A 15,601-nucleotide genomic window follows, 5' to 3' on the forward strand; every position below is an offset into this window, starting at 1 on the left:
TTATTGATATTTCTCCCAGCAGTTTTGATTCCAGCTTGTGCTTCATCCAGCCTGGCATTTCACATGATGTACTCTGCATGTAAGTTAAATAAACAGGGTGACAATATACAGCCTTGACATACGCCTTTCCCAATTTGGAACCAGTCCGTTGTTCCATGTCCGGTTCTAACTGTTGCTGCTTTGAGGGTTAGTGTTAGGGTTGAGGATGGAGGGCATTCGATGCAACTTGGTGTGACTGGAGGTTAGCAGTGTGCAAAAGATGCAGGGTAAGGTAGAACTGTGATGACTTTAGTTAAGGTTTTGATCTTTACCCTAAAAACCATGGGATATCAATGAAAGTTTTTATTTTTTTATTAATGTATTAATTTTTGGCTGCTGCAAAATATACATAACATAAATCTCTTTTTTGGCTGTGCTGGGTCTTGGTTGTGGTGGAGGGTTTCTTTAGTTGCAGTGCATGGGCTCTAGAGTGTGGTGGCATTAGTTGTGGGACAAGGGCTTAGCTGCCCCATGGGATGTGGGATCTTAGTTCCCCGACCAAGCAAGGGTTGAACTCCTGTCCCCTGCATTGGAAGTCAGATTCTTAACCACTGGACTATGAAGGAAGTCCCCATAACATAAATCTTTACCTTAAAAATCTTTTGAAGTATATAAATCAGTAGTGTTAAGTTCATTCACACTGTTGTGCAACCAATCTCCAGAACTCTTTTTATCTTACAAAACTAAAGCTCTGTACCCATTGAACAACAGCTTTTACTTATCCATTCACTCATCAATGGACACTTGGGTTGCTTCCACCTTTCATATATTGTGACTAATACTACTATGAACATGGGTGGGGAAAGGCCTTTTTAAGACCCTAGATACCCTAAAGTGGAATTTGTAAATCAATTCTATATTTTTATTCTTTGAGGAACTGCCATACTGTTTTTCATGATGGCTGCACCATGTTATATTCCCACCAACAGTCCACAAAGGGTACAACTTGCACACATTGTTTTCTGGGGTGGTTGTTTGTTTTTTGGGGTTTGCTTTTTTTATAATAACCATTCTAATGGATGTGAGGTGATATTTCATTGACATTTCAATTTGCATTCCCCAGTCATTAATAATGTTGAGCACCTTTACATGTGTTTGTTGGAAGTTTGTATATCTTCCTTGGAGAAATGTCTATTAAAGTCCTTTGTCCACATTTTAGTCAAGTTGTTTAGTTTTTTGTTGTTGAATTGTAGGAGTTCTTTATATATACTAGATAGTAACCCCCTATCAGCTATATGAGTTGCAAATATTGTCTTCTATTTATTCTGAAGGCTGCCTTTTCACTTTGCTGATTGTGTCCTTTGATGCACAGAAGGTTTCAGTTTTAATGTGATCCAATTTTTCTATTTTTACTTTTGTCGATTGTGCTTTAGATGTTATATTCATAAAGTCATTGCCATGTTCTGTGTCATGAAACTTTTCTCCTGTGTTTTCTTCTAAGAGTTTTATAGTTTCACCTCCTTTTTAATACACTAACGATTTCAACGTATATTCCTTCAAAACAAAGACATTCTCTTAGGGATCTATGGTTAAGTTATCAAAATCAAGAAATTTATCATTAATACAGTGTTACTATCTGAAAATCACTGCCTGACCTTCGAAATGTCATCGTTTATCCCAGTAATGTCTTTTTTAGCTGTGTTCTTTCCTGGTCTAGAATTCAGGCCAGGATCATGAGTTGCATTTAGTTGTCATATCTCTTCGTTCTCTGTCAATCTGGATAATTTCTCAGTCTTTGTCTTGTATTTTATTTTTGAACATCTATGTATTTATTTTTGGCTGTGTGGGTCTTAGTTGCATCACGCAGGATCTTTGTTGCAGTATAAGAGCTCTTTCCTTGGGCTGTTCCTTACGCCCCGCAGGCTTCTCTCTAGCTGTGGCACACGGGCTCCAGGGCACGTGGGCTCCGCAGTTAGTGGCACGGAGGCTCTCGAGTGGAGTGGGCAGGTTCAGTAGTTACAGTGCAAGGGCTTAGTTGCTCCACAGCATGTGGATCTTAGTTCCCCAACCCGGAGTTGAACCCGCGTCCCCTGCGTTGGAAAGCAGATCCTTAACCAGTAGACCACCAGGGAAGTCCCAGTGTGTCTTTTAGAATATCAACACTTTTGAAGAGTACAGGCTAGGTATTTGGCAAAAAGTTTCTCAATTTGAACACAATCAGATTTAGGGTACATATATGTGTGTATATATGTATATACACACATATATATACTTTTTTTCTTTTGCAGGGGGTTGGGAAACCAAAGAAGTAATGTTGTATCCTTCGTGCGTCATATCAGGAGGCACATGATGTCAGTTCATGTCTTACTGACTAAAGTTAACTTTGATCTCTTGATTGAGATGACATCGTCCATTGATGATTTCACTTTACAACCTTCATTGATTTTTGCCTGAGTCAATGTTACTATGATGTGGGCCAAATGTTGAGTTTGTAACTCCATTCTTTCTGTGATTATTAGTTGGCGTTTTACTCTAAGAAAGAGCTTTCCTCTCCTCCCTTTTTACTTATCCTTTAGTGTCTTTCTGTCAATGTGGGCTCATGTTTTCTTATGTGATTCCATGGGTTATAATCCATTACTATCATTTTTCATTTTGATGTTCAACTTGTCAGTGAAGAGTTTTAAGCAGGGACATGAATCGCATTTTGAAAAGTTGCCCTGGCTGCAGTGTGGAGGGGCCCAAAGGCACAGGAACCAGTGAGGAGACTCTCCTGTTGGTCTGGGGAAGTGATTTGGGCCTGAGCCTGGCAGTGGGGATGATAAACTTTTAAGTAGGAGTCCGAGGTTATTGGAACCCAGAGCAGACCTCCCCATCTACAATCTAACTCCTCCTTGCCATCTCTCCTGGACCCACACTGACCTCACAAGCCGAATTTAGTGCCCGGAACATAGTAGCACTGAAGGAAGAAGACTGGTTGGTTGCAGGCATGTTCACATGTCTCAGTCACTATAGCTGCCGTGGCCACCCCTTGTTTCTCAGCAGCTGCAGCTCCCACCCCAAATTTGCTCTCCCCAGGGGTCAGTTTCTTAGGGTACCCCTAAAGAGCTGAGCCTGTTCCAGAGGGAATGAGGAAAGCTGGTGGCAGGAAAGTAAGGTGTACCTCTGGGGTCTGCCCTCTGGGGTCTGCCCTCTGGGCTCTGCCTTGCTATGTGTCTGAGTTTCTGCATAATGGGTTTAAGAGTGATCTTACTTTCCCTCTGGTATGTGAATGATCTCAGGGTTGATGAACTCTGAGGTGGATGCTGGGTTTCCATTCTTGCTTTTGCCCTTAATAGTTTGGGACTTTGGACAAAGTCATTAACATCTTGGGCTCTAGTTTCTTCATCTAGAAAGTGGGGCTAATGATACCTCCCTGGAAAGACTGACATAAGGACCAGAAGGGATAATTGTTATGAAAGTCATCTGCAGACCATTTGGGCGATGGGAGACTAAAAGGTCTTTTAAGGACCTCCTGGGGATTTCCAGGATCCTAGAGTAAGATGGTGGAAGGCAGGGAAACCAGCTGGGCAGGGAGCAAGTTGTCCTCACCTGCTCTAGGAGGACTCTGAGAGCCACCACCCCTTCGTCCATGACCTTAGAGCCTCCCAGGGACAGGACCAGGCATATGAAATGTGAATTTAGAGGTCTGCCTTGCTGAATGACAATAGACAGGGTTTTTGCCTCCCTTGTGATGGCCTGACTCTCTTCCACCCAATACACACTTCTCACCTCCCTTCTCCATCAGGGCATTAACCTGTCTGGGGGCCAGCGTCAGCGCGTCAGTGTGGCCCGAGCTGTTTATAGTGATGCCGACATTTTTTTGCTGGATGACCCACTGTCAGCCGTGGACTCCCATGTGGCCAAACATATCTTTGACCAAGTCATTGGGCCAGAAGGTGTGCTGGCAGGAAAGGTGAGGCTCCCAGAGGTTAAGGGGGCTAAAATGAAGATAAGGCTACAGGAAAGGAGTGGTGGGATGCCAAGGGGTTTGGTGAGACCTGGACATATGGAGTGCCTAAGGAACAGGCTGGGCAACAGGGGAAACCTGGGGCAGGGGAGGGAATGCCCCTCGGGCACTGAGTTGACTTTGGAGAGCACAGGTTGAGTCCCTGATGTGCCTGCTCATGTTGCTGGTACTCAAGCACCTCACGCTTGCTCCGTGGCCCTGCACTGTGCCAAGGGTGTGTGTTGAGGGCAGTAGGAGTGATAGCCTGCTGCCTTCTCCCCAGACCCGGGTGCTAGTGACGCACGGCATCAGCTTCCTGCCCCAGACGGACTTTGTCATAGTGCTATCTGACGGGCACGTGTCTGAGATGGGCACCTACTCGGCCCTGCTGCAGCGGGATGGCTCCTTTGCCAACTTCCTCCGCAACTATGCACCTGATGAGGACAAGGAGCACCAGGAAGCTGACAACAGGCCAGGTATCTGCCATTCTTGGCTCTTCATATTCCCCTCCCCTCCCTGCATCTCCCCTGTCCTGGGGCATCTGAGTGTTTCTGGACAGCCCCAGTGTTATGCAGGGAGGTTCTGGAGTACTTGGATCATCCATGTGATGTCAGACATCAGCAAGACGGAAAGTAAACTGGATGGAGTCGAGTCCCTCCTCCTCTTCCCTCAGTCTTCCTATGTGTCGAAAGGGCCTATGGGCCCAGGCCCAGCTTATACAGCAAGGCTGTTTTATAGATGAATTGTTTAGTAAATACGCAAGTGCTTTTTGTTGCTGTTCAGTCGCTCAGTCATGTCCAACTCTTTGTGACCCCACGAACTGCAGCCAGGCTTCCCTGTCCTTCACCATCTCCCAGAGCTTGCTCAAACTCATGTCCATTGAGTCGGTGATGCCCTCCAACCATCTCATCCTCTATCGTCCCCTTCTCCTCCTGCCTTCAGTCTTTCCCAGCATCATGGTCTTTTCCAATGAGTCAGCTCTTTGCATCAGGTGGCCAAAGTATTTGAGTTTCAGCTTCAACATCAGTCCTTCCAATGAATATTCAGGACTGATTTCCTTTAGGATTGACTGGTTTGAGCTCCTTGCAGTTCAAGGGACTCTCAAGAGTCAACTCCAACACCACAGTTCAAAAGCATCAATTCTTTGCCATTCAGCCTTCTTTATGGTCCAGCTCTCACACCCATACATGACTACTGGAAAAAACCATAGCTTTGACTATGGAAGTGCTTAGAAAAGTCATTTATTTATCAACAAATATTTATTTATTGAGCAACTAACTTTGTCTAGGCACTATTCCAGCAATAGTGAGACAGCACTATTAATAGTACTACTGAGACAGCAATGAACAAACAAAAAAATCCCCTTCTCATGGAGCATATTGAGACATTGAGACCCCCTTGCTGTTCAGTCCTGGCTCTTCAACCTCAGGCTCTGGGCTGGCTCTCAGACCTTCTGGGCTTTCTTGTCTACTTCTGTATATGCAGTTAACATGTCTCGAGCATTTACTAAGGGCCATCTATGGGGTTGCACAGAGTCGGACACGACTGAAGCGACTTGGCAGCAGCAGCAGTGCCTGTTGCAAGCTCTTGACACACATTCTTTCCTTTAATCCTCACAATGACACGATGAAGTAGGTACTATTATTATCCCCACTTTACATGCCCGCCTAAAGTCATGTGGTGAGGAAGTGGGATTTAAGCTCAGCCAGGCTGACTCCAGAGCCCAAGCTCCTGACCCTTATATTTGAATCCTCTTCTCCACAGTCCCTGAAGGGAAGCTTTTCTTCCTACCTAACATAAGTCTTTCTTGCTGCCCCTTTTTTTCTCCACACAAAATTGGTCATTTATTTTTATTGTTGTTCTTGCTGCCCTCTCAGTCCCCCTCATCTTCCCTTTTGCTTATCCATTCAGTCCTCTTCATTGGAGTGGGACTGGGGGATAGCAGGGCCTTGCAGGGTGAGCTTGCCAACCTCTCCTTTCTGCCTCCCCACTGTAGCCTTAGAGGACAAAGAGGATGAAGGGGTATTGATGATTGAAGACACGCTCAGCAATCACACAGACCTGACAGATAATGAGCCCGTGACATACGAGGTCCAGAAGCAGTTTCTGAGGTGAGCTCCTGAGAACTGTCCACCCCTGGGAGATGGTGTCAGGGCCCCCACGCCCTGCTGGGGAGTGGGGCAGGTGGGTGTTCTCCCTAACACTCCCTGGGGCTCCGCTGGGGCTCTGTCTGTGATTGTGCTGGAGGCTGCCTCTCTGGGCCTGACCCGTTGCCTCCACAGACAGCTGAGTTCCATGTCCTCGGAAGGAGAGGGCCAGGGTCGGTCTGTACCCAGGAGGCGCCCGGGTGCGGCAGAAAAGGTCGTGCCGGCAATCGAGGCAAAGGCGAGCCATGTGCTGACCCAGGAGGAGAAGACAGAGATGGGCACTGTGAGTAGGGTGGGCGAGGAAGGCTGGAGAGGGTGGCAGGCCCCTAGCACTCCTGGGGCTCACGGGAGTCCTCTCTTTGACCGCTGTGGCCACACAGGTGAAGCTGAGCGTGTACTGGGATTATGCCAAGGCTGTGGGGCTCTGGACCACTCTGGTCATCTGTCTGCTGTATGGGGGTCAAAGCGCAGCTGCCATTGGGGCCAATGTGTGGCTCAGCGCCTGGACCGATGAGGCCGCAGTGGACAACCAGCAGAACAGCACCTCCTACAGACTGGGTGTCTACGCCGCCTTAGGAATTCTGCAAGGTGAGCCTGCAGAGATACTTAGAAGGGGCGCCAGTGTTCCCTTCCTCATCTCTGGGCTGCTGGGTCCCCCAAACCATGTCCTTGTCTCCGAATCTCTCTCCACCGTCACAACGCTAGTGACTCTCTGACCTGCGCTACCTGCCTCTGGGCCTGTCTAGCTCATCCTAGCTATGCCTTGCCTTTGAGACTACCTAGTTCACCGAGGAGATCCCTCATCTCGGAACTTGCCCCTGCATTCTGCCCCCTGGCCCAGGTGAACAAGTGCCCCTCTGCCTCCTCCATCAGGGCTCCTGGTGATGCTGTCAGCTATCACGATGGCGGTGGGCGGTGTCCAAGCTGCCCGCTTGCTTCACCAGGCGCTGCTGCACAATAAGATGCGCTCGCCACAGTCCTTCTTTGATACGACGCCCTCCGGCCGCATCCTCAACCGCTTCTCCAAGGACGTCTACGTCATTGATGAGATTCTGGCTCCCACCATCCTCATGCTGCTGAACTCCTTCTACAACTCCATCTCCACCCTTGTGGTCATTGTGGCCAGCACTCCGCTCTTTGCTGTGGTCATCCTTCCTCTGGCTGTTCTCTACCTCTTTGTCCAGGTGCGCCCTGAGTGAGTGGGCATGACTTAGCGTGAGCATGGCCGTTGTGTGGGCCGGGCTCTCTTGGGGGCCCCCAGTGGCGGATGTAGGGAGGGCACACCCCCTTCACCTTCACAGCTGGATTTGATTCAGTAAACACCTTTTTGAAACTCATTTTCCTCACCGGGTAAAATAGAATCACAGATCCAACCTCATAGAGTTATCAATAGGATAAAATTAAATCCTTGTCAATTATGACTGGCCCTGGAACTCCTTCCTGCTGGCTATTTTTTAATAAAATATTGTCAACAGTTTAAGACACACTATCCTTCCCTTGTTTTTAGGTATCATCTAAACTTACATGCCATATCATATGATGCATGTATGATATATGATGCATATCATATAAACTTACATGTTTTTTAACATAGACGAGTGATAATATTCAGATACAGCTAACTCTAAAAGGCATTTGTGTTGCTGATCCCCTGTCCGGCCATTAATCAGTTGATGAAGGTAACCCACAAGTGGTAGAAACTCAGGCCTGTGTGTGAAGACTGACCTGGGCTGCACTCTGTCCTGGGACAGGGACTTTCAACTGTACATCCTGCATGGCTCTGGCCATCTTGGGGCCCGTGGGGTAGAGGATGGAAGATGGAGGCAGACTGTGGTTTTGTGGGGCTGACATTTAAACAACTGAGGGGTGGAGTCGGGAGAGGCTCTTTAAGAAAAAGAATACAAAATTATCTTATTTTTGCAAATTTTTCAAAATTTTGATTGTGTGAACATATTGCCAGGCCCCTAAGTGGAGATAGGCATTGTCACTGACTTGGGAAGCAAAATGAAGTCAGTGGGATAATTCAGGCCTGCAGAATGAGGGGCCAAGAGCTAAGAGGCAATCGGGAAAGGCTTTGTGGACAAAGTGGCCTGAAAGACTTGAGCAGAGCTGAGCAGAGGGGAGACAGTGGGAGGAGTTCATGGAGCCATATCAGGATCCCAAGTCTTGGGTTCTTCAGGGCGAGGGAAGGGAGTGAGGTCTTATGGGGCAGTGGGACTGACGGGGAGGTGGCTCAGATGGGCCCAGGGGACACTCAGGACTGAGCTGGGATTCCACGGTCCTGACTCTAAGTTCTCTCTCCAACCTCTGTCAGCGCTTCTATGTGGCTACATCACGGCAGCTGAAGCGGCTGGAATCTGTCAGCCGCTCGCCCATTTATTCCCACTTTTCGGAGACAGTGACTGGCTCCAGTGTGATCCGGGCCTATGGCCGCAGCCAGGACTTCGAGACCATCAATGATGCTAAGGTGGACACCAACCAGAAGAGCTGCTACCCCTACATTGCCTCCAATAGGTCAGAAACCACTCCGTCAGCCCCTGCTCCTTCCATGAGTCTCTGCAGGAGAGATCCTGGTGTTCTGGGTCAAGCCCCTCCTTTCCTCTAAACAGCCCCCTTCCTGCATCCGCCCCGTTTCCTCCTTGCCTGATCTCTACAGGTGGCTGGGGATCCGGGTGGAGTTCGTGGGCAACTGTGTTGTACTATTTGCTGCGCTCTTCGCTGTGACTGGAAGAAGCAGCCTGAGCCCAGGACTGGTGGGCCTGTCTGTGTCCTATGCCCTACAGGTACGCAGAGGTCTCAGCCCCAAAGTAGGGCCACCCCTGGGGCAGAGGCCACACAGGTTTCATAAGCATCTCCTGAGTACCCCACTCTACCCAAAATGGGGACCAGCCACAGATTTTGATCCCCCAAACTGTGAGCTCCCAGGCAGGCATGGAGAGTCACTCCCACCAGCAGGGGATGATACTTTGGGGTGTGCAGATCTTAGTGGAGGAAGGACAAAAGATAAGAGCCCAGAGGAGGTCTCTACCTGGGAGTGTTGGAGAAATGACCTTGGAGCTTGGCCTCAAGAGACAAATAGAAATTTGCTGTGCCTGCACAAGATCTAGAGGTCAACCCTGACAGGGGTCCTGGGGCAGGGACATGGAGAGCTAGACTACACCTTATTTCACAAGCCTACAGAGAAAGTACCTGGAGCAGGTAACTAGAGCCTGAGCAGGTCACCCTGATATCAGCTGATATGGTCAAAAAGTTAAACAACTGCAAATGGAATTTTTGTAAGCAGATCATATTTGCAATGCCTCAGGTGACTCAAGTCTTTGAGTTTTGATAAATAAAAGACAATCCAGACAGGTCAGTCTTCTCAAACTATTCAGTGTGCCTATGGATCACCCGGAGATCTTAAACTGTAGATTCTGATACAATGGGCCTGGAGCTGTGGCTTTTGCGTGTCTATCAGGACTTCTTGATTCACGAAGTGTGGTCCGAGGACCAGTTGCATCATCTGTGAGCTTGTTAGAAATGTAGATTCTCGAGTCCTACCACAAACCTACTGAATCAGAAGCTACGTTTTAACAAGATTCTCTGGGAAATCTTTCTTGTGCATGTTAAAGTTTGAGAAACACTGGGATGGGGGGCCATTATCACTGCCTGAGGTACAGTTGTGATTAGAGCCCCAGGTGGCATAGCTGTGGGTTTGCCCAGGCCCACCTGGGTCATAGTTGGGATAGGAGCATAATGAAGGAGTCTGAACTCCTCCCGTAGCCATGTCAGGGGAGTACAGATTGCCCCACTTATGACCCAGTCCCTCTGGCTAGGTGACGTTGGCTCTGAACTGGATGATACGAATGATGTCCGACTTGGAGTCTAACATTGTGGCTGTGGAGAGAGTCAAGGAGTACTCCAAGACGGAGACAGAGGTGGGTATGGAATCAGCCTGGGGCAGGCAGAGTTGAGAATAGCTGGTAGGGGTGCTTGATGGCCCACCATCCATCCCTACATCCCCCTAGGCCAGCTCTTCAGGTGGCTTTTCATTCAACCCTTAATGAGTGTCAACCAGAGGTCTATGCGAGGAGGTGTAGAGGATTCAGAGTTGGACAAGGCAATTCCTGATGAGTAGATAACAGCTCCCATGTTCCAAGCCCTCCTCAGTCACAGTACTCTGTCCTCCCTGGGACCGCCAGTCCGGTGACCTGCCTCTGTCCCTCGGTCCACGAGTTCATCAGCCTGGACTCTGGGCTCCACCAGTGCCAACGCTCTCACCTCCCTTGCCCTTCTCTCTCAGTCATCCTCTCTCCAGTTGAGCCCATCCATCTACCTTCTACAGGCCGGTGCTCGACTGCCAAAATGTTGCTGGAGAAAATCACTGATTTTACTTCAGGTTTATAACCACACACCACTGCCGGGTATTCCCATCTTGCTTCTCCAAGAAGCATGTGTTTCCAGTTTCAGAAAGATTTGTTTTGGCCATTCCCTTTCCTTAAGCTCCCACTCCCTGTGCTCAGCCATCGACCTTGCCTAACAGTTCAGTGAGGAAATAGGTTATGAGATGTGAACTCCCTCCAGCCTTCCTGCTGCTAGACTTTCAAACCTGCCTGTGTCCCTTCACCTTTTCCCTCTTTTAGCAGGAAATGTCCCTTCTCGTTTGAAAGTCCACTCCCTCTACTTGTTCGCATGGCTACCCGAGGACTTCACTTCCTTAATTACATGCTACATCATCCATCTTGCTCCCTCTGTTGGATGATTCCCATCCACATGCAAAAATATGCACTTGTACCTTCCGTTCTAGACTCTCAAACCAACCCTCCCTTTCCTGTGTATCCTGTATCCCATTTCTCTGCTCTCCTTTGTCATGAAACTGGCTTTAAAATAGGTGCTCTCCCCCTGCCTCATCACCCGGTAGCTTGTCTGCCTGCTGCAGCCTGGTTTCTGGCCCTGTCACTCCACTGGATGCACTCAGCAGTGACTTCCTTGGTTCCAGAGGTAGGGACACTTTGCTGTTCTCTAGTTCAGCCTCTTAGCATTACTTGGACAAAATACCCCTCGCTGCTTCTTGAAGGCACTTCATGGTTTCTGTGACCTGAGTTCCTGCCCTTTCAGCCCCCATTGAGCCCCCACCCCATCTGTTCCTCCCAACCTGGCCTCTCCTGTCCCTGGGGCCCCCATCTGTCCCTGTCTTCCCCAGGCTTCTCTTGTCACCCCCTCCTCCCCCCATTCTCTGGGATCTTCAAATTCTCTCTCTTCAATTTCCCCTGTCTACATACATGATCCTTTAGCCACAGCCTCAAATATTCTGCCCCTAATCCTGCTACCCATTGTTTTGATACCTCCTCAAGAGAGCATGGCAACCCACTCCAGTACTCTTGCCTGGAAAATCCCATGGACAGAGGAGCCTGGTAGGCTACAGTCCATGGGGTCTCAAAGAGTCAGACACGACTGAGCGATTTCACTTTCACTTTTCACTTTCATGCATTGGAGAAGGAAATGGCAACCCACTCCAGTGTTCTTGCCTGGAAAATCCCAGGGACGGGGGAGCCTGGTGGGCTGCCGTCTATGGGTTTGCACAGAGTCAGACACAACTAAAGTGACTTAGCAACAGCAGCAGCAAGAGAGCAGTTTATCTGTACTGGCTGCTTTGTTTTTTGATTGCTGACACTCTGACTCCCCCATTTCAAAACATCCTACCCTCTGCCTCCCCAAATAGCAGCAGAGAGATCCCTTAAAAACATACCAAATCACATTATTCTTCTGTGTATGGCCCTACATCTTACTCAAGGTAAAAAAAACAAAACAAAACAATAAAACAGTCCTTAAACTGCCCTGCAAAGCCCTGCATGGTGGGGTCTTCCACTACCTGTCTCCTACCTCTCACCTCTGTCACTGTGCTCCAGAGCACACCTGGAGGTATTTGTCCTTGCTGTCTCCTCTCCTGGCATGCCCTTCCCCCAGATATTTACTTGTCTTGTTCCATTACTTCCTTCAGGTCTTTATTTAAATATCACCTCCTCCAGGAAGCCTTCCCTGACCACCCTGTACAGAACAGCAACACCAGGCACTTCACCATACTCATCACCATCTGACATTATATAGACTTACTTATTTGTTAATTGTATGCCTCCTTAGATTAGGATGTAAGCCTCACAGGGACAAGGACTTTGTCTAGTTTACCATTGCTCCCCAATACCTGTCATGGAGTAGCCACTCAATAGTAAAGAATGGTGAAAGGGGGAGTGGGGGCAGGTGGAAGGGGCTACTTAGGGATCTTGGGCATGAGGGGAGTAGAGGAGGGCAAAGTTCTGTGGGGAATAATGTCAGATGGATAGAGTCATTGAACCACAAGGTTGGGCCACTCAAGTGCCAGGGGCTCCCCGCCAGGGTCCCTGGTGGGTGAGGGTGGCAGGGGCCTGGGAAGAGAGGCAGACTGAAGATGCAAGGGGCTGGGCTGGGGAAGAGATGTCCCCCTGATGCAGAACCTGTCTTCCCCTGGTGGCCAGGCCCCCTGGGTGGTGGAGGGCAGCCGCCCGCCAGCAGGCTGGCCACTGAAGGGTGAGGTGGAGTTCCGAAATTATTCCGTGCGCTACCGGCCGGGCCTGGAGCTGGTGTTGAAGGACCTGAGTCTGCGAGTGCATGGTGGCGAGAAGGTGCGTGTGGGGCGGGTTTGTGCCTGGGGGATGTGGGTCTGTGGGATGGCAGGTACCCAGCCTAGAGGTCTGCTTAGCCTCCCAAGGGAGTCCCGGAGACAGACCCACCAACTCCCCAGCCTCTACCCTCTCCAGGTGGGGATCGTGGGCCGCACTGGGGCTGGCAAATCGTCCATGACTCTCTGCCTGTTCCGCATCCTGGAGGCGGCTGAGGGCGAAATCTACATCGATGGCCTCAATGTAGCCGACATCGGGCTCCATGACCTGCGTTCTAAGCTGACCATCATCCCCCAGGTACCGGCCTGGCTTTGTCTGGCCACACTGACCAGTGACCCTGGGGGCAGGCCCCAAGACTGGAACCTCTATCTGAGAAGCTGGGGAGCAGGACAGCAGGAGCAGAGCCACAGAGCGACCACCTGTCATGGGTCTGGAAGGGACAGATGTATCCTCCTCAATATCACCCTGTCCTCTGACCTCCTAGACCAACAGAACCACAGACTCTTCCATATGGCCCACGCCAGAGGTGTTCTATTCTGCTGTCCTGGTTTCACAGCTCTGAATTACGTTTCACTTTTCCTGGCTTCTCTGGAGTATTTTTCTGCTGACTGGACACTTTGGAGTCAGATTAGCGGCTCAAGGTTTCTACTTTAGCAGGGGACTTTGGGTTGGCAAAGCTGAGGTTTATCACGTCCCCACAGGCATTTTTCTATCTCCTTGGCCATTGCCTACCTCCTGGAGGGTTGGGGACACAGTAGAAATGCTGCCATCTCAATCCCTTTCTTGTTGCCTGGCCTCAGGGCCCATGGCTCCCTATGGGGCCTGAGCTGCCTCCCTCTGAGAACTTGCTTTGTCCCCAGGACCCCATCTTGTTCTCGGGGACCCTGCGCATGAACCTGGACCCCTTTGGCTGTTATTCAGAGGAAGACATGTGGCAAGCTTTGGAGTTGTCCCACCTGCACACATTTGTGAGCTCCCAGCCTGCAGGCCTGGAATTCCAGTGCTCCGAGGGTGGAGAGAATCTCAGGTAACAGCTGGGAGTGGGTGGGTCAGGAATAGCACTCTGCTGCACTAGAGGATCTAGCATCAAATGACACCCAGGCCAGCTCTCTCCTGCCCTCCCACTAACATCTTGTTGTTCAGTCACTAAATTGTGTCCAACTCTGCAACCCCATGGACTGCAGCACGCAAGGCTTCCCTGTCCTTCACTATCTCCCAGAGTTTGCTCAAATTCATGTCCATTGAGTCAGTGATGCCATCCAACCATCTCATCCTCTGTCACCCACTTCTCCTCCTGCCCTCAATCTTTCCCAGCATCAGGGTCTTTTCCAGTGAGTTGGCTTTTCATAGCAGGTGGCCAAAGTATTAGAGCTTCAGCTTCACCACCAGTCCTTCCAGTGACTATTAAGGGTTGATTTCCTTTAGGATTAACTGGTTTGGTCTGCTTGCTGTCCAAAGGACTCAAGAGTCTTCTCCAGCACCAGGATTCCAAAGTATCAATTCTTCGGCACTCACCCTTATCTAGGGTCCAACTCTCACATCTGTATATGACTACTGGAAAAACCATAGCTTTGATTATATGGACCTTTGTCAGCAAAGTGATATCTCTGCTTTTTAATATGTTGTCTAGGTTTGTCATAGTTTTTCTTCCAAAGAACAAGCATCTTTTAATTTCATGGCTGCAGTCACTGTCTACAGTGATTTTGGAGCCCAAGAAAATAAAATCTGCTACTATTTCCATTTTTTCCCATCTATCTTCCATGAAGTGATGGAACTGGATGCTATGATCTTCATTTTTTGAATGCTGAATTTAAGCCAGCCTTTTCATTCCCCTCTTTCACCTTCAACAAGAGGCTCTTTAGTTCCTCTTCACTTTATGCCATTAGACTGGTATCACATGCATATCTGAGGTTGTTGTTATTTCTCCCGGCAATCTTGATTCCAGCTTGTGAGTTATGCAGCCCAGCATTTTGCATGATGTACTCTACGTATAAGTTAAATAAGCAGGGTGACAACAAGAGCCTTGATGTACTACTTTCCCAATTTGGAACCAGTCCATTGTTCCATGACTGGTTCTGTTGCTTCTTTTCCTGCATACAGGTTTCTCAAGAGACAGGTAAGGTGGTCTGGTATTCCCATCTCTTTCAGAATTTTCCAGTTTGTTGTGATCCACACAGTTAAAGGCTTTACCATAGTCGTTGAAGCAGAAGTAGATTTTTTTTTGGAATTCCCTTGCATTTTCTATGACCCAACCAATGTTGGCAATTTGATCTCTGGTTCCTCTGCCTTTTCTAAATCCAGCTTGTACGTCTGGAATTTCTCAGTTCATATACTGTTGAAGCCTAGCTTGAAGGATTGTGAGCATTACCTTGCTAGCATGTGAAATGAGTGCAACTGTACCATAGTTTGAACATTCTTTGGTATTGCCCTTCTTTGGGATTGGAATGAAAACACCTTTTCCAGTCCTGTGGCCACTGATGAGTTTTCCAAATTTGCTAGCATGTTGAGTGCAGCACTTCCACAGCATCATCTTTTAGGATTTGAAATAGCTCAGCTGGAATTCCATCACCTCCACTAGCTTTGTTTGTAGTAATGCTTCCTAAGGCCCACTTGACTTCACACTCCAGGATGTCTGGCTCTAGGTGAGTGAAAAAGAGTGTATCTTTCCCTTTCTCCTTCGCCTTTCACTTCTTTTCTCAGCTATTTGTACAGCCTCCTCAGACAACCACTTTGCCTTTTTTGTGTTTCTTTTTCTTGGGGATGGTTTTGGTCATTGCCTCCTGTACAATGTTACTAACTTCTGTCCATAGTTCTTCAGACATTCTGTCTACCAGATCTAATCCCTTGACTCTATT

The 15,601-nt window shown here is 48.7% G+C and overlaps 1 protein-coding gene across 1 annotated transcript in view; it reads left to right on the plus strand.

The window, feature by feature from the left end:
• Positions 1-15,601, plus strand: part of ABCC3 (ATP binding cassette subfamily C member 3) — a 58,777-nt gene that overhangs the window by 31,574 nt on the left and 11,602 nt on the right. The window contains exons 19-29 of the mRNA XM_043471723.1: positions 4,248-4,440; positions 5,961-6,075; positions 6,247-6,394; positions 6,492-6,699; positions 6,985-7,295; positions 8,426-8,625; positions 8,768-8,894; positions 9,927-10,028; positions 12,603-12,749; positions 12,885-13,043; positions 13,607-13,773. Coding sequence (XP_043327658.1) covers positions 4,248-4,440; positions 5,961-6,075; positions 6,247-6,394; positions 6,492-6,699; positions 6,985-7,295; positions 8,426-8,625; positions 8,768-8,894; positions 9,927-10,028; positions 12,603-12,749; positions 12,885-13,043; positions 13,607-13,773 — 1,877 coding nt within the window. The remainder of the gene's footprint in view (positions 1-4,247; positions 4,441-5,960; positions 6,076-6,246; positions 6,395-6,491; positions 6,700-6,984; positions 7,296-8,425; positions 8,626-8,767; positions 8,895-9,926; positions 10,029-12,602; positions 12,750-12,884; positions 13,044-13,606; positions 13,774-15,601) is intronic.

Source organism: Cervus canadensis, chromosome 1 (assembly GCF_019320065.1).
Source record: "Cervus canadensis isolate Bull #8, Minnesota chromosome 1, ASM1932006v1, whole genome shotgun sequence".
NCBI lineage: Eukaryota > Metazoa > Chordata > Mammalia > Artiodactyla > Cervidae > Cervus > Cervus canadensis.